We start from the raw sequence: 18,359 nt of genomic DNA, 5'->3' as shown, positions 1-18,359 counted from the left end.
AGCTCCGGCGTCCAACCCTAATGGGCTACCCTGTGGAACATGAGCTGAAATAAAGCCTTTCCCCTTTAAGCTGTTTTTGTCCAAATATTTTTTATCACAGAGATGGGAAAAAGAAACCAAGATAGAGACTGATGATCAACGTTTAACTTTTTATTGGCGAAAGTGGATTTATTTGGTGTCTGAGGGTATATGACACATAACGATGCTTTGATTGACAAAGCCATATAGACAACAGCGGGCCTGTAAGATTGCAGTGGGGCTGGAAATTCTTACTGCGGCGTGAATGTGAATGCGAAACGGCCCCCATAGGCCAATGTTCCTGAATGCCTGGTTCCCACCTGGTGGCTGTTTGGCAAAGTTCTGGAACTCCCAGGAGGCGGGGCCTTACTGGAGGAAGAGGGCCCCTCCCGGAAGGCCTTGCCTGCTGCCACATCTTCCTTCTGGAACCACAAGCCAAAACAACTCTCTTCTCCCCTACCGTGCTTTTAAAGGATGCTTTTTTACAGCAACGAGAAAGCAATGGAGTCAGGCAGCTCTTTTACTGTGTCTTTTTTGTTTAGAAGCACTCAGTTGTTAAACTGCACACCGTGCTCAACATGGTGTCTCTGTCTGCCAGAGCACACTGCACACACAGGCTGGGAGCCTGTAGTATGTAGATTAGGTGTGCAGTAGGTGACACTCTGGGCTCCTGGAACATGTTTTCTGAATTCAGACAACGGCCTCAGGAACCCAGCAATGGTATTTTTTTTAAAACTTACTTATTATGTATACAGTGTTCTGTCAGCATGTGTGCCTGCACACCAGACAGGGCACCAGATACCAGATCTCATCAAAGATGGCTGTGAGCCACTATGTGGTTGCTGGGAATTGAACTCAGGACCTCCAGAAGAACAGCCAGTGCTCTTAACCTGAGCAATCTCTCCAGCAACACCTCCCCCCCCCCCCAGCAATGGTATTCTGGTCCTCAGTTCTGTCTCTCTGCTGTGTTCCAGGCTGAGGAAATAACTACAGGAACAGCTCTGAGGGGAACTCAAGGCCACCCTGCCCCTTGGCCTTCTGGCCTCCACTTAGGTGTTCAGTGTCTCAAAGGATGGGAACTGTAGTTGGTTGTTTTTATTCTTTGCTCTTTGGGGGGCCCTCCACCCAGCTCCCAAATAATCACACAGAGACTTATTCTTACTTACAAATGCCCAGCCTTAGCCTGGCTTATTTCTAGCCAGTTTTTCTTAAATTATCCCATCTACCTTTTGCCTCTGGGCGTTTTCTTTCTCTATTTCTGTATATCCTTTCTTTCCTTCTTATTCTGTGTCTGCTGTGTGGCTGAGTGGCTGTGTGGCTGTGTCTGCTGTATGGCTGTGTCTGCTGTGTGGCTGTGTCTGCTGTATGGCTGTGTCTGCTGTGTGGCTGTGTCTGCTGTGTGGCTGTGTCTGCTGTGTGGCTGTGTCTACTGTGTGGCCGTGTGGCTGAGTGGCTGTGTCTGCTGTGTGGCCGTGTGGCCGTGTGGCTGAGTGGCTGTGTCTGCTGTGTGGCCGTGTGGCTGAGTGGCTGTGTCTGCTGTGTGGCCGTGTGGCTGAGTGGCTGTGTCTGCTGTGTGGCCGTGTGGCCGTGTGGCCGAGTGGCTGTGTCTGCTGTGTGGCCGTGTGGCTGTGTGGCTGAGTGGCTGTGTCTGCTGTGTGGCCGTGTGGCTGAGTGGCTGAGTGGCTGGCCCTGACATCCCCCTCTCCTCCTTTTCTCACTCTCTTCTCTTCTCTTCTCTTTCCTCCCCTCCCTTCCCTCCCTCCCCTCCCCTCCCCTTTCCTTTATTCTCTCTCTGCATGCCAGCCCTGGCTATCCTTTCTCCTGCCCAACTATTGGCCATTAAGCTCTTCACTAGACCAATCAGGTGTTTCAGGCAGACAAAGTAACACAGCTTTACAGTTAAACAAATGTAACCTAAAAGAATGCAACACATCTTTGCACCATTAAACAAATGTTCCACACCATAGACGAATGTAACACACCTTTAAAGTATCTCACAAGGAACACCACAGATGATGTCACTTCCGTACAACACTCACACCCTGTAGGTTGAAGACACAAGTTCATCTGCTTTTGTGGGGCCAGCCCGACTTGGTCATTTGGTGATGATCACTTTCTCTTCCTGACTCCTCAGCCTGTTGATTTCAAGCCAAGGCAGCAGACATGGGTTCAAGATGTCACAGCTTCCCCACAGTTGCTTACTGCCAAACCTGTTTACGTGTGTGTGTGTGTGTGTGTGTGTGCATGTCCTCTCTCTCTCTCTCTCTCTCTCAGCTGTAGACCACTTTAAGAGTTTGAGAGAAAAGGCTGTACATCTATCTCAGCAACTTCTGGGAGAAGAGAGGCAGCCATGCCTTTGGAGTAGGGTAAGCAATAGACCCTGCTAGCAATTGTAGTCTCTGCTTTTGACCAAATCTGGAATGACACAGGAAGGATACTACTTGGTGACCTGGAGAGAGCTCAGACTACAGCAGAGCAGATGGTCATTGACTGGAACACTCAATCAGACATCTGGTGGCCAGAGATACAGTTCCTTGTAGAAGGGTTCTAGGGGGACAGAGGGCATCAGATGCCACTTTTGAACACATCATTCTAGATCTGCTGTGCAGGAGGGAGTCTAGGCTTCCCCAAGTAGTCCCACCGACTTCACACACAGCCTATTAGGGGGTGCTGTGCCCTTTTTAGACTAGAGAATGATTGGTCCCCTAAGCTAGTTTCCAGGTGAACCAGGAGGGAAGATGGTATCACCAAGTAATTTCAACATGGTCTGTTTGTAGTCAGTAGACAGCGTTCTCCCTGTACTCCTGCAAGCAACAAGGCACTCGAGGGCATCACATGAAAACATTTGCTGGGAAAATAGAGACTTTCCTAAATATCAAGATTCTCCACAGTAGGATGCTACGAAGCAATAGTGCAAAACTGAAGGCTGTCAGCTCTATCAATAATGAACAATTTCTAAACCTGCCTCCTGCTTACAGAGAGAATGAATTTACTCTCCACTCCACCGGCAGAATAGGAGCAATTATAATGGGAGTCCACAAGCTTGCACTCTGTTCAGCCACTCACTGCCAGCGTGCATCATGGAGACAAGCCGGCAGGAACACCATTTCTGTCACTGAAAGACTCCTCTCCCGTGTGCACCAGACTCCAGCTCCACTCATTGCCCCAAACAGAACTTTCTTCCATCCTGGTGCTTGGATTTTTGTCAACTTGACAGACTAGGGTCATCTGGGAGGAGGGAACCTCGATTGGAGGATGACATCACCGGATTCCCCAGTGGGGAATTTACTTGATTGCTGTGGAGGGGCCCAGCCCCATTAGGACTGGTGCCATCCCTGGGCAGGTGGCCCTGCGTCGTATAAAAAAGCAGGCTGAGCATGCCAGTAAGCACCGCGACCCTGTGGCTGCAGCTCCTGCCTCCAGGTTCCTGCCCTGACTTCCCATGGGCATGGACTACAAACTCTAAGATGAGATGAGCCATTTCCTCCCCAAGTTGCTTTTTGTCATGGTGTCTTTATTGCAGCAATAGAAAAGCTATGATCCCTTCCTAGAATTTCCTATCAGATCCTATCATGTGCAACAAAGAAAGCTTCATTTTTAAAAATTACATTTACTTGTGTACATGGAGGGGGGGGAGTGGTGGCTGCATGTGCCAAAGTGTTTATGTAGAGGGACAAGAGGACAGCTTGCAAGAGTTTGCTCTCTGCCCACGCCATGTGGGTCCTGGGGATCAACTGCAGGTTGTCTGGCTTGGTGGCAAGTGATCTTACCTCAATCTTATACCACATTGTCCAGAAGAGCAGAAACTTGGAAGATTCTCAGATTCTCTGTAGATGCAGTCAATAAATGCTAAGGAGACTGACCAGCCTTGCTGCAGAGATTCCCGAAGACCTGGGCAGGAAGCTCCAGGCTGGCCGCAGCCTTCATCACCCATGCTGCAGTGGGATTTCTGGGTCATCTCTGCTCCTGTAAGCAACCCCTCCCCGACACTCCTGTTAGCAACCCCCATAGACTCACTGGTTCACTAAGTTGGACTTTGGTGTAATCGTTACTTTGGTCTGGAATAGGTTTCATTTCTATGAGTAGGTGTTGCATCTCCCCAGGAAAAGTGTCACACAACAACCATCTATTGCTATTTTAATCTGGTAAACATGGGGGTAAATTTTAGGATGCCAAAAGATCCCTCACAGGCTCTAATACCTCTGAGTGTGACCTCATATCAGTCATTAAGATGCTTGAGTAAGATGGGACCCTGACCAGACGAGTCCTGATGAAAGGGAACCATAGACAGACAGGACCAGTAAGAACATGTTGGCACAAGCGGCAGGCAGAAGCCCAGCCAACCCCCAGCAGTCACAGGAGGGTAGGCTTGCAGCACCGGGCCTGACTTGCTGCCTGCCCTGGGCCTTGTGAGAGGAATCCATTCTTCTGACCAGTGTGGCAGTTTCTTTCAGCAGAGCGCTCACACACCCCACATGTCACTGTTCCCTTTCGTTGCTCTTAAGATTTTTTTCTCCATTTAATTAGTTTTGATTTTATGTGTCCTAAAGGTTTTTTTTTTTTAAACAACTTTAAAAACTATTTTATTATTGTATGTGTGCATGGGTGCACCAGAGTCCAGGTACAGTCAGAGGAGCTGACCTCTGTCCACCTTTACAAGTACCCTGCATTGCTGGCTTACAGACCAAGGACCATCACCATCTGAGCCCTCTCACCAGACCTTCAAGTTTTACTTTGATGTGATTTGGTATTTCCTGTGTTTGGGGCTCACTGATCCTCCATTTGCAGACTTAGACTTTTTCATCAGACTCGAATAAACGTTCCCTCCCAGAACACAGCACTCTTCTATATACTAAGTCACACTAATAAAGGGCAACAATTCAGAAATCACAGGATTGTGACTTGCTGCATAACCCAATGGCAAGCAGAAGGCACACTAGACACCTATGGCACAGATCTTCAGAGGGCAAAAATACCTATACAAAACAGCCCACAAACTTCCTTTATAAGGACCTGTGTTATAAGACCAAGCAAAGAAAAGTAAACATAAGGGATACATTCTGACTAACTTGGTAAAAATGCTTAAGAATTCTATCAGTGAGTCTTAACATTTTAACTTTTATTTATTTACTTCTATGTGTGTGTGCATGCCAATCACACTTGTGGAAGCCAGGATAACTTGCAAGAAAAGCAGTTCTCTCCTATCATGTGAGGCCCAAAGAATGAACTCAGTTGTCATGCCTGCCAGCAAGCACCTTTGCTTTCTAGACCTTGTCAAGCCTCTATCAGTAATTTTAAAGAACAGATGATAAAATTCCATTTGCAAAAACAACTAACTCTTTTAAGTAATTATTAAAAATTTCATGAAGATTATTGATACACCACATATATTCATGTTTCAGTATATATTAAATGCATCAAATACATGTGCATTCACAAACATGTGTTTACCTTACTGAAGGATATAAAACATAAACTGAATAAACAGACCACTGATGGGTCTCTCAAACAAAGGGCAGCTCTCCCCACCAAGAACCCTGCACCACAACCAGATATAGCAGACAGGCAAGTGAAGACTTTCATTGCCAAAACTGATCAGCCAAGTGACAGCATTACGCCACTTTTCCAGCTTGGTCAAAGCCAAGGCCCAGGGCAGGACACCCAGTGGCTCTTCTTTGTTTTGTCAATGAAATCAACTCACTGCGTTGTCCTAGGAAATGACAATGCATCAGAGCACAGGGCTGGTTACCAGGACTTGACATTAACCCTGTATGAACGGCATTCTGGCTAGATGTGATTCTAGTTCTAAATAACACCCCTAAGGACATGTTTATTAGAAATTTGAGAATTTTTTTTTTCAACACTGACATAATCAAACCACTAAGGGGACAGAGGTATTTAAAATCCTAAAGCAGAGACAGTGTTCTGATCCCAACACTCCCCAAATCTCTTCACTATTCAAATCTGCTTACTCCATTTTTGTTGTTCTTGTTATGGCACCTGTCATCGCTGCTTTCTTAGCTTGCCGAAAGCTCCAAGGGGCACACTTACATGCGACCTCTCATGAGAAAACTCCAGTGACTCAGCTCCAGCAAATGCTCATGCATGAGAGTCTGCAGGGGGGCAAGGGGACTATGGTTAGTCCGCCTCCTCACCTCTGCAGATAAAGGGGCTGGGGCCTGTCACTAGACAACATCAGGGACAGAAGACGAGCAGGCTGTATAGTCTGAGCTGTTAATACTGTAAACTCACAAATAGAAACTATTCAGGAATATCAGAAATTATCACAGGAACAACAGGTAATCAAGGCTGGACCCTCACATCTGGCAACACACACTATGTAAACTGACTGTGGAGGGTAACCAAGTAGGGATTACTGTTTGTTTCAGGATTTGAAAGGGAGGCAGGCACACCTGGTATAATGTTTGAAATGCTGAATGTTTTTACAGTAACACTGAAAGTCCGAAGTTCATTAGATAAACTGTATGTTGCCTATGTGAGCTCTCTGGTGTTACAGGGCTGATGTCAGCAGAAAATCTTCCAGTAGTCCAGATGCTGACTCGGTGTCACTCCTTTATGCAAAATTCAGGATCTGGGCAGTATGCAAATTACCTGTTACCTTGCTGGAATTTACTTCTTGTGAGTATTCTGATGTAAAAGGAAGTTTGACTTATGGCGAAATGTTTTCTTACACGTGTTACATTCATAGGGCTTCTCCCCTGTGTGTATTTTCTGGTGTTCAGTCAGAGTCCAGAGCCGACGGTAGCTTTTGCCACATTCATTACACAAATACGGCTTCTCCCCTGTGTGAATTCTCTTATGCACTGTGAATGCTGACTTGTGGCGGAAAGATTTCCCGCACTGTTTGCACTTATGTGGTTTTTCCCCAGTGTGAGTTCGCTGGTGCTCGACAAAGGAGACTTTCTGGCAGAAGGTTTTCCCACACTCCTTACACTCATAGGGCCTCTCTCCCGTGTGTGTCATCTGATGGTGCCTGAGAGCGGACTTCCGGCAGTAGGTCCGCCCACACTCGGGACACTCGTAAGGCCTCTCCCATATGGTTCTCGAGTGTGCGAAGTGGCGTGAGCGTTTGTGGACCGTGCACTTGTGCTCGGGCCACTCATAATGATTCTCCTTTGTGTCCACTTTTTTCTGTTCACTGCAGTTGGACTTGGCGGTGGGTTCTTGGCCCCATTTACTAAGCACACCGGGCTTTTCTCCGGCGTGAGTTCTCTGATGTATGCTGAGTGTCGTCTTCAGGTAGAAAAGCTTCCCGCATTCGTTACATTCGAAAGCCCTCTTGCCTCTGTGGATGACCTGATGTGCAACGAGAGCAGACTTAGTGCACAGAAACTTGCCACACTGGCGGCATTTGTAGGGCTTCTCCCCGGTGTGACTCCTCAGATGCACATTGAGGGCCGACTGACAAAAGAACGCTTTCTCGCACTCGCTGCACTCGTAGGGCTTTTCCCCGGTGTGAATCCTCTGGTGTGCCGTCAGGGCTGACAGGCAGAAGAAGGTTTTCCCACATTCCTTACATTCGTTTGGCTTCTCACCTTGATGAGTTCTTTGGTGGACAATGAGGTAAGATTTCTTGCCGAAGGCATTCCCACACTCCTTGCATTTGTAAGGCTTCTCCCCTGTGTGTGACCTGAAATGCTCAGCCAGGGCTGACTTCCGGAAGAAGGTCTTCCCACATTCGTTACACTCATAGGCTTTCTCCCCGCCATGAATTCTCTGATGCACGATGAGGGCAGATTTGTCAATGAAGGCTTTCCCACACTCTTTGCATTTATAAGGCCTCTCTCCGGTGTGGATTCGTTGGTGTCGAGTGAGGCTTGCCTTTATGCGAAAAGTTTTCCGACAATAACTGCAAGCATAGGGTCTCTCTCCTGTATGAATTCTCTGATGTACAATGAGGGTGGACCTCTTAGAAAAGGTTTTCCTGCACTCAGCACATTCATTTCGCTTTCTTTGGGCATGTTCCTCCGTTCCTGCAGAGGAGGCCGACTTTTGCAGGACGGGTTTCCCACCCTTATTATGTTCAGAAGGTTGACTTAAAAACTGGATGTTCTGGTCTTGACAAAGATCTTCCCTTCGACTTCTAACAGTCCTAACCTCATCACATCTGTTCCATTTTGTCCCAGAATGGCTTCTGTCAGGCTTCGTGTGGAGCGGTGACAGTGGCATCTCACACCCATCAGACTCAGCGATTACCTTTGTTTTTGCTTTGTTTTGCTTTGCAACAGTTTCTTCTGATTTAGTTCTCAAGCCGTTCCCACCCGGGTCATATTTATGGAACATTTGTTCTGAAGAAATAGTATTGATGTCAAGAGCAACTGTTTTCTCAAACAGAGTGGCTTTTTCTGGCATCGTTTTGTTACTGAAGGCTAAGAATTGCTTCAAACATTTGTCTTGTATTCTTTTGTTTTTCTCTGAGGTATCATCATCATCTTCTGGAAGGGAGGAACAGGACTGACATTAATATGTGAGCTCTGTGCACCTCTGAAATGGCAACCTGTACAAAGGTTTACGGGGACCAAGCCTTCAGGGCTGGCTTCCCAGGGTTAGAGATCCAAGTGGAAATAGCTCCTACTGTATGTATTTATAGGGGAAACAAACAAACAATAACACAAAGGATGAGAGGAAGGGCAGGAGGGAGGAAAAGCAAGTTCACTTACATCATCTTCCTTAACTGTGTCAAAGAAAAAAGGAACTGGCAAAGATCACAAGAGCTTTGGACACTGACAGAAACATTCCAACATGGAACGGTCTCCAACATTTCCTGGGAGTATGGCTGACAGGGTGAAATGGACAAGGATCTGGCGGGAACCTTAGAGAAAAAGCCACCAGGCACAGACCCGGTGAGGCCACCCTCTGAAGGCCCGTGTTCAAGAGACACCAGGAGGAAGGGGTGGACTGGAAACCTTTTCAGTGACTTGAGGACTTTGGAATGTGTACAAATGTGATGGAGAATGGGAAGTAGGAGTGGGAGGCGAGTGGGGACGGACCGCAAGGAGGAAGCACGGCACTTCGGTGGGCACAGTGGGGGAGAGTGGAGAAATCAGCGTGCGATGGAGGAGCATGGGCTCTGTGGATAGAACTATACAGCCAAACATTTTTATATGAAAACATTTATTTGGGGAGAACATTTTAGTATATACAGCATAGGAGCTAGTTTTCTCAATCACTTCTAGAGCTCTAGGTCCTAGAAGATTCCAGAAAAGAAAAAAAAAAAAAAAAAAAAAAAACCAGAAAGAAAGAAAAAAGAAAAAAAGGATCATATAGGTGCCAGCTGTGACCACTAACCAGCCTGGGACTTGAATTCTTTGGCATTTACCTGCTCGGTCTTCACACTTCCCTGCATGGTTCTGACTTGGCAATTCTTCCAATATCCAAGGCTCTTTTCCTTGCTCCAATTTTAAGATCACTTCTGGTTTGCTAACATGAAACCCTGTTAATGAGAAATAGCATGGAACTTGGGCCGACCTCTACGGACTTCAAGGACTGAAGGATAGGGAAACTGAGCAACCAAGATGCCCAACAGCAGCTCCATGAAGCCAGTACAAACTAATGAAGGACAGGTACACGCATGCACAAGCATGTACATGCAAAAACTGCCATCAGCTTTCTCCCTTGTTATTCAAGGAGAGAGAATTCAATTCTGGTATCTGCCCATGTTCTTGTGACACAGAAGAAAGGCCAGCCCTGGGTGCCATGTGCAGACTGCACTCACCCAATGAGATGAGGTTCCTGTAGTTCTCCAGCATCACGTCTCTGTATAGGAGGCGCTGTGCAGGGCCCAGACACTGCCACTCCTCACGGGTGAAGTCCACAGTCAAATCCTTGAAGGAAACTAATCTCTGAAAGAACATGTTTCATTTGAGATAATCAGAACTGAGCAACAGCAAATCTGTGGGGACATCAAACATAAGGAGGGTGATGCTTGGCCAATGTTAAGCTATGGAGAGCTACTTCACAGGGGACGAAAGAATAGAAACCGCTCACTATTTACGAATGAGCGTTTTAAATGTGCAGAGTTTATTCTGTGCCCAGGAATTCCCAGATTACTGATTCATGTGCAATATGGCCGGTGCTCTCAAGGAGCACCCAGGATGACAAGTAACAGAAGCAGAAACTGCACTTCAGGCAGGAACACACATACCAGACAAAGGGCAACTACAAATGGTCTTATTTTGTGCCACCCGACTTCTGTGTTCATTAGAAATACACTGAGGCGCAACACAGATGTCAGTCAAAGAGCTACCTCTGTAGGAGAGAAACCTGGGGAGTGGGCAGAGCACATGGGCACCCTGTCCTACAATGAGTCATCTAGGTTTTTTTCTACACTGCAACACAACAGTAAAGCACTCTTTCCTGTACAGACGACCCATGTGTTTACCTGGAAATCATAATGTAATTCTAAGTTAACCAATATGTTATTACCAATAACCATGTTAACACCATTAGTGATTTGTTTTTCCCCCAAGCTTCTGGCCAAGATATGAACATGAATAGAAGTACAAGGGCTGCTGGGAGAGGGGAGTTCCTTGTCTTCCCCTCTGGAGACCACTTGTGTGAAACATGCGAATCCAGAGGTGTTTGCAAACACCCAGAGCAGTAGGACCCAGTGTGCATTCTAGAGGCAACATTGTAGTGGATGGGTAACGCAAGCCATTGCCTATGGGCCAAATCTAGCCACAGCAGCTGAATCTGGCCAGTGCCTAATTCAGTTTGCTCATGACTTTTTCATGTATCAACTGTTGCATTCGGAGCTAAAAGGGACTGTATCCAAACAAAAGTGTAAACAGTCACTATCTGGTCCCCCAGAAGAAGCTTGCTGCTCCATACTTGAAAACAGGGGAAGCAGCAGCTAAAAGGGCTGATCAAAGGGATAAAATTAGGATGCCCTTCTACAGGGAGTGTCAGTAGGTGAGATAAAAGTACTCCGCTACTTGCTGACCAAGAGGGACAGATCACACATGGGCTGGAGGCATTATGAGCAGATTTATGGCATGACCAGAGCTGGGCACTTGCCAACATCATGTGCCAATGTTAGAAAGCCAGCAGTAAACTCCTCCCACCCACACACCAACACAGGAAGCGAAGGTACCGACCTGCAATGCTGAGCTCAAAAAGGGGTAAAGACAGCTACCCTGGCTGGTGGGCATTTGGGTTTGGAGCACAAAGGAATGCGAACAAACAGTAACAGGGAATAAGGGCTGAAGGCAAATGAGGAGGTCTCCAGAGTGCCTTGGAATGAGTCTAGATGGCATTGTGAAGGAAGAAAAAGGCACGAAGATCTCTACAGGGTAAGTTTAGGTAAGAAAGGAGATGAAAGAAAACACAGCAGCAACAACACACACACACAGTAAAACACACACAGTAAAACACACACAGAAAGGGCCCAGCAGGAATGAACGGACTTGTCACCTGCAGGGGTAGGACAGAGGGAGAAAACAATGGAATGGGGGAAGGGCGGGAGAGAGAAGGGCAAAGGCATTTCACTACATAGATTTCCCTAGACAGGTCTGACTTAGAACCACAGCAATGAGCCAACCTCCGCTGCACCTTCCCCACCCCCACCCCCCAAAAAAACCAAGCAAGTGAAATAAAACAGGGTACAGAGCGAGAACCTGGCTGGACAAGTAAGTGAACAGAGTGCAGGTCACAAGACAGTGGAGTTACAAATAAGAATAATAGACAGAGTGTGTTCTACAAGGTAACTGGCCACTCAAAGGTCATATGAGACAAAGGGCCATCCCAGACTGCAAGAGGCCATGGAGACATGACAACCGAAGGACCCCTGAGCTGAAGACAGTATGGTCAGCACTGCCGTCTGAACAGTAACGGATCTGGGTTGGCAGGTTTCCCTGGCTCTGATCTCTGCTCTTCAGTACTGACAGGCCCAGGACGCCAGGCAAAGTGCACACAAGAACTGTCCGTGATTTTCCTGTACTTAGGTTGGTCTGAATTCATTCCCAAGTGCAGCAGTAACACGCGAACACCCCAGCTCCGCAGAAGCCCACCTGCTCCCTGTGTAGCAGGCCTGACACATGCTCTACTACATGCATAGCTATCTCAGATCACTGAGCCTTTCTTCCTCATCTGCCACACATCTGCACACACGCGTGATGGCACCCTTCCTTCAGGGTCGCATAGCTGTCTCCTAGAAGCAGGTCACTACCCGTGTTAAATATTCTCTATGAATCACTCCCTCCAAAATGAGCTCCCTGGTAACAAACAGTACTTTTTGATTCCCATGATAACCTAGATGAGACGATGAATACATATACTCTTGACAACCAGAGAGGGTGACTGTAAGAATGTTAGAAGGAAAAAGCCAGTGAGAGTTGGGTGACGAGTTGACTTGTGAGTCCTCTGTACACAGAGACGGACTCAGCTGCCCTTCACAGCCCATAGCCCATAGCTCCCTGTGGAAGAGACTGCACGGTGCTCATAACAAATGACGAAAAACATTCTGGGGGACTCAGGTCAACTCTGTAGCAGCCCTCTGCAGTCTGGAAAGAAAACAAAGGAAAAACAGAAGGTAGAGACTGGGAAGCCTCACTGTAAGGGACACAGGGGCAGAGGCACAGAGGGAAGAGGCCACGGGCCCACACTCTGAAAGGCTGACGGCCTCACATGTAGACAGCCCCACAGGCAATGTGCAGACAGACTCTACAATGATGCAGAAATGGAGACAGCTGCTCTGCTCCCTAAACACATAGCCTGGAAGATGAAAGGGAGGGACAGGAATGGGTTCTACAACAAAACAGCTCTGTCTGTGGTCTCAAGTAACCTGAAGAATTAAGAAATCATTTAAATAGTAGGGAACTGGTCCAAAGTAAAATCTGGTGCATGATCAGGAAACTTGAGGCACAATACTCCCCTTCTGCATTGGGGCTAAAACCTGCTTCTGGTGTCATACTTCACAGCTGGACAAAGTAAACCTGGTATGCAGAGTAAATTCCAGGACAGATAAGAGTTACAAGGAAAAACCCTGTCTCAAAAAATAAAAAAAAAACAAAATAATAAAAAGCCACAGATAAAAAAAATTTATATACTGTACGGTATTATATTGTCTTTATATTGTTTGACTGCTGAAAAAACAACAACTATTAAAAAAAATGCTACTAGATTAATTCAATTTATATATTTTAAAAATGCTTTGACTCAAAAATTTAAGTCTAAAAACAAGTTACTTAAAAAAAGAATTTCTATTTTTGTTTCCACAAAAAATAAAAAGCTATAGATTCCTTCCAGACTAATATGGTTTGATCAAGCCAGACCGCCTAAAACAAAATACCAGATGATCCTACATTCAAAACAACTAAACAAAACAGCCTTACAAACTACAGCCAAGATTTCTGCCTCTTCTCAGGATCCCCCATGACAGCGCCCCCTGTCAGCAGAAAGTAGTTTGGAAAAAACGACGCCCAAATTCCCAAATATTGTTTATAAATGTTTGTTTTCATTTAAATGGACTTGGTTATAAATGGTTAATGAGCACAGCCAATTCTTTTTAAAGGTAAAAAGGGGATTATGGTATAGATATGAATACTTTGTTTTTGAATGGATTTTCATTTATTGATACAAATTTAAAGTCAATTTGATAATATGTATATTTCTCCTCTTGTTTAGGTATTATGTTTATTGAGCTCAGTTAGAAATGTAATGTATAATGTAGTGCAGATTATAGACAGTTACCTATGATAGTCAAAACTTATAGTTAAGTTAGTTAGGATTTCTAGATATACAGAGATGTATTTGAGATGGATAGGCATTCTTCAAACCTTTCAAAGACCTACAAAATATGACATTTAAAATGGCTTAGGGTGAGACATAAATGCTCCTGGCAACACCACCTACGTCAAAAAGGAAGATGGACATTAAAGAAACTCGTTATAGAGTTTGCTTCTAATATGGCAAAACTAGCCATTTGGACAAGATACTGCTCTTGTCTGGACTGTTTGACTTTATTCTGTATAAACTGGACATGCAGGACCCACAGAAAAGTGACTGCTGATTCAAGATGGACATTGCTACAGAGTTCCTGCTTCATGGAAGAGTCTGCGAGACAGTATGCAGGACACAGAAAAAAGTGACTGTCAAACTGCCAATACAAAAAGACAGTTTAAAATTTCCTGCGTTGCTGAAGAGTCTACTAGACACACTATGGCCTATGGGCTGAAGATGGAAGATTACAAAAGAACTTCGGGTGACCAGGCAATGAGTTGTCTCTGTCATTTCTAGAGTTTATATACTATCCTTCTGTGGTCTTTGATGGAGTTAAAGACAGATATTTATGGTTATAGTTTTCATTAGTTAGGATTAAAGATAAGTTACTTAGACTTTAGACACACAAAGATATGATAGATGATGGAATATTTTCTTCAAATCTTGCTAAATGTTAATGGACTAAATAGTGTTAACTGTGATTCTTATTTGATAACTGTTATGTGATATATTTTGCTATGTTAAGGTTAAAACCCTTCTTTTTATTTAGACAGAAAAGAGGAGATGATGGGAGATGCCATTCTGTATATGTTTCTCATACTGGTTAATAATAAAGCACTGTTGGCCAATAGGAAAGGAAGATAGGAGGGACTAGGAGACAAGGAGGAAATAGGAAGTAGGAAGGAGGAGTCAAGATGGAGAGTCTGAAGAAAGCAGTATGCCGCCGGCTCCCTGGTAAGAGAAATACATAGATCAGCAGAAATGGGTTAATAATTAAAGGCAGAGCTAGCCGATAAGTAACAAGTAACCGGGCCAACAGTATTGTATCAAATACAGAGTCTCTATATATTATTTGGAGCTGGTGCGGCGGCAGGACAATACCAGGCGGCGGGCGGAAAAACCATACACGTTACAGAGGGTGACTGTAAGAATGTTAGAAGGAAAAAGCCAGTGAGAGTTGGGTGACGAGTTGACTTGTGAGTCCTCTGTACACAGAGACGGACTCAGCTGCCCTTCACAGCCCATAGCCCATAGCTCCCTGTGGAAGAGACTGCACGGTGCTCATAACAAATGACGAAAAACATTCTGGGGGACTCAGGTCAACTCTGTAGCAGCCCTCTGCAGTCTGGAAAGAAAACAAAGGAAAAACAGAAGGTAGAGACTGGGAAGCCTCACTGTAAGGGACACAGGGGCAGAGGCACAGAGGGAAGAGGCCACGGGCCCACACTCTGAAAGGCTGACGGCCTCACATGTAGACAGCCCCACAGGCAATGTGCAGACAGACTCTACAATGATGCAGAAATGGAGACAGCTGCTCTGCTCCCTAAACACATAGCCTGGAAGATGAAAGGGAGGGACAGGAATGGGTTCTACAACAAAACAGCTCTGTCTGTGGTCTCAAGTAACCTGAAGAATTAAGAAATCATTTAAATAGTAGGGAACTGGTCCAAAGTAAAATCTGGTGCATGATCAGGAAACTTGAGGCACAATACTCCCCTTCTGCATTGGGGCTAAAACCTGCTTCTGGTGTCATACTTCACAGCTGGACACAAATGGCTGGCCGTTGCAGTTCAGTGGGAGGGAGACATGGAGCAAGGGATGGTAGACACGTGATATGTCCCACAATGTGTAGGATAGGCTTACAGAGAAGAGGTGCCCCGAGACTTGAGGAACTTTCTAATGTCTTGGTCACACCAATGGCAAATCTGTTTCTAATGATCTGAGCCTTGCCTAGGTGTCAGTAACAAGAAAACCACTCTTCCTGAAGCAGCTTGAGCTCCACAAGGGCAGAGGTGTTAGCTCTTGCCAAGCTAGAGGTACAGCGTTATGGTGCAGTGTTGGATATATATATAAGTAGTGTAGACCTGCTGTGACAGGCCTGGTACTGAGACATGAATTAGATGGGTATTGCTAGCAAGGCAAGTGCAAACCGCACTTCAGAAGGAGGTGGGCAGACCATTGAGAAATCTATTATGATAGTTCCCCAGACAGAAAATGAGGCAGGGGAAGTAGGGCCAGAATACTGATACTCATGAGACCTTGACAAGGCTTGACATTGCCTGAGACTCGAGATAGGGAACAGGAGACTTAACATGTGCATCATTTTCTTTTTCTCCCCCTCCCCGCTTTTGAGACAGTTTCACACTGTAGCCCAAGCTGACCTCAATCCATAGCGGCTCTCCCGGCATTAGCTTCCAGAGTACTGGAATTACAGGCATAAGCTGCCACACCTGGCTTTGTGCCTCATTTTCTTTCTAGCTTGTGTAACCGAAGGATCTGTGGCACTGGCAGGGGACAATGAGGAAGGAGAACAATGGGCAGACAGTCAGCATCATTGTTCTGCACAGTGGACTCCAAGGGCCTTTAGAGGACCCTCGCGGAGAAGTACAGCAAGGACCCACACTGAGGTTCTTAGAGGCAGGAGGATTTCAGAGTTCAAAGGGTTGCCAGTTAAAACTCCAAATGAGAGCCAGAGTCCTGTGAAGGCTAGAAATGGCTGGAAGCACATTTTAGGAAGGGACTGTCACACTGTCAAGTGCAACAATGAGTTTGCTGACGCACGGAACAGAAGTGCCTAATAGGTTTGAAAATACCAGATCTGCTCACTAATTGTGATCACAACAGCGGCAGTAGACATGGGGTGAGCTGACATTAGACAGGTAAGTCAGATAGTTCTACCCCAGGTTCTAAAATCAAATTGTGCCTGTGATGCCTGTAGAGCCAAAACACTCAGGAGGCCAAAGGAGAATTAGCAGTTTGAGGCCTATCTGCGCTTTATAGTATCCACACCCCACCCCAAAAAAAAGCACAAAAGAAAAATAATTACTAAAAAAAAAAAATAGTAACAGGTCATCATTTGAGGCACATGCAAGCTACTTATTCCAGGTTTTATACCACAGCAAGGAGAGTGATCAGAAGCCCATCTATGGCCCGATAACAGATCAGAGACATCTGTAATTAGTAGGCTTTACCAAGATATAGATCACAGGAAACCCACAGCTGTTGTTGGTAAAGTTGACTTGGCATCCTCTGCTCAACGACTGTCCAAGAACATGTTTATAAATAAATGACCATAAACCATAGCAATGGTCTATTTCGTATCACTTGGGTCTTTCTTGTACAACTTGTATAAACTTGCAGGGATATGTAATTTCTGTTTATTTCTTTATTTTTCAAGACATGTTTTTTCTGTGTATCCTTGGCTGCTCTGGAACTCTATGTAGAACAGGCTGGCCTCAAACTCAGAGATCCACTTGCCTCTGCATCTCAAGTGCTGGGATTAAAGATGTGCCCCATAATAGTTTCTGTTTAGTGAGGTTCGATTGTCTAGTGTTGATCTGATTCCTTATTTTCCTTGGTGCTGAATTGTATATTTCTACCACTTCATCTGAGTGTAGACATTGCAAACCTATGACAATTAATCCACTGCCCAAGATGGGAAGCTACTCCCTCCGTGACTTACCTGGGAACTGTCCATTTTCAGGTACTCTCAAGAAAGGGCCGGGAATGGTGATCGAAGGGCTAGGTGAGGAAGAATTTGGGATGGAGTCAGTAGACTGGCAGCTCTTACAGTGGCTCACAGACACACCATGGCAGGAAAGGACCTCTCATCACTATTATGCAGGAAGCAACTGCTCGAGGGAATGCCCACGAGTAGCTCTGAATGGACCAGTGAACTTTTCTGTGTGAATGGAAACCAAGGTGTTAAACTGAACGTCTTATTTATGCCTCCTTAAAAAAAAACAAACAAAAAATGAAACAAAACAAAAAAATCCGAACAACACTTAGGCGTTCACATTAGATCAAATCAATAAACTTTAGCATATATAAAACCTGGAACCAGCAGTCCAGCAAGAAAGTGACTCTAAGATATTAATTAATCAATTATTTGTTTATTTTTTGGTTCACCTATTTTCCTACTAATGTGTTTGGCAGATGAGATCAGAAAACCCAGACAGGAGTGAGAGTGAGGGTTTTAAGATAATTGCCACTCCGCTCCCCGACCTTAACTGCAGTTACATGGAGACTCTGCTTAAATGTGGTTGAGTACAAAGAAAGGTCTGACCTGGGAATCAACAGACCAGAATTAAACCTAAGTGGTTTAAATAGCTGCCTTGCTCATTTGAAAAGAAGGTAAGCTTAAATACCTCTAAAACCTTCTCTGTAGGTACACTGTGTCATTCTGTACGTTGGAAGTCAATAACCCCCCAGGGCGGCGATGGGAGTGGTTTCAGCAACTCAGGAGAAACAGAATGGAGACTCTATGCGTTTGTCCGATGTGATGGAGACCTTTTCCTCAGCCGTGGCTGGCATCCCTTCCCTCCAAACGACAGACCCTCCAACGAAGCGCCATTCCGCCCAATCTGGACCTGCTCATTCCC

The 18,359-nt window shown here is 45.5% G+C and overlaps 1 protein-coding gene across 1 annotated transcript; it reads right to left on the bottom strand.

Annotated features, from left to right (window-relative positions):
• Positions 1-6,534: 6,534 nt before the first annotated feature.
• Positions 6,535-17,652, bottom strand: Znf334 (zinc finger protein 334). The gene is given in 4 exon segments (XM_051186279.1): positions 6,535-8,474; positions 9,374-9,472; positions 9,755-9,881; positions 17,441-17,652. Coding segments are annotated over 4 exon segments (2,067 nt in total). The 5' UTR covers positions 17,456-17,652; the 3' UTR covers positions 6,535-6,648.
• Between the last annotated feature and the right edge of the window lie 707 nt (positions 17,653-18,359).

Source organism: Phodopus roborovskii, unplaced genomic scaffold (assembly GCF_943737965.1).
Source record: "Phodopus roborovskii unplaced genomic scaffold, PHOROB, whole genome shotgun sequence".
Classification (NCBI taxonomy): Eukaryota; Metazoa; Chordata; class Mammalia; order Rodentia; family Cricetidae; genus Phodopus; species Phodopus roborovskii.
The sequence above is the reverse complement of the archived record's forward strand: the minus strand, read 5'-3'. Positions and strand labels throughout refer to the sequence as shown.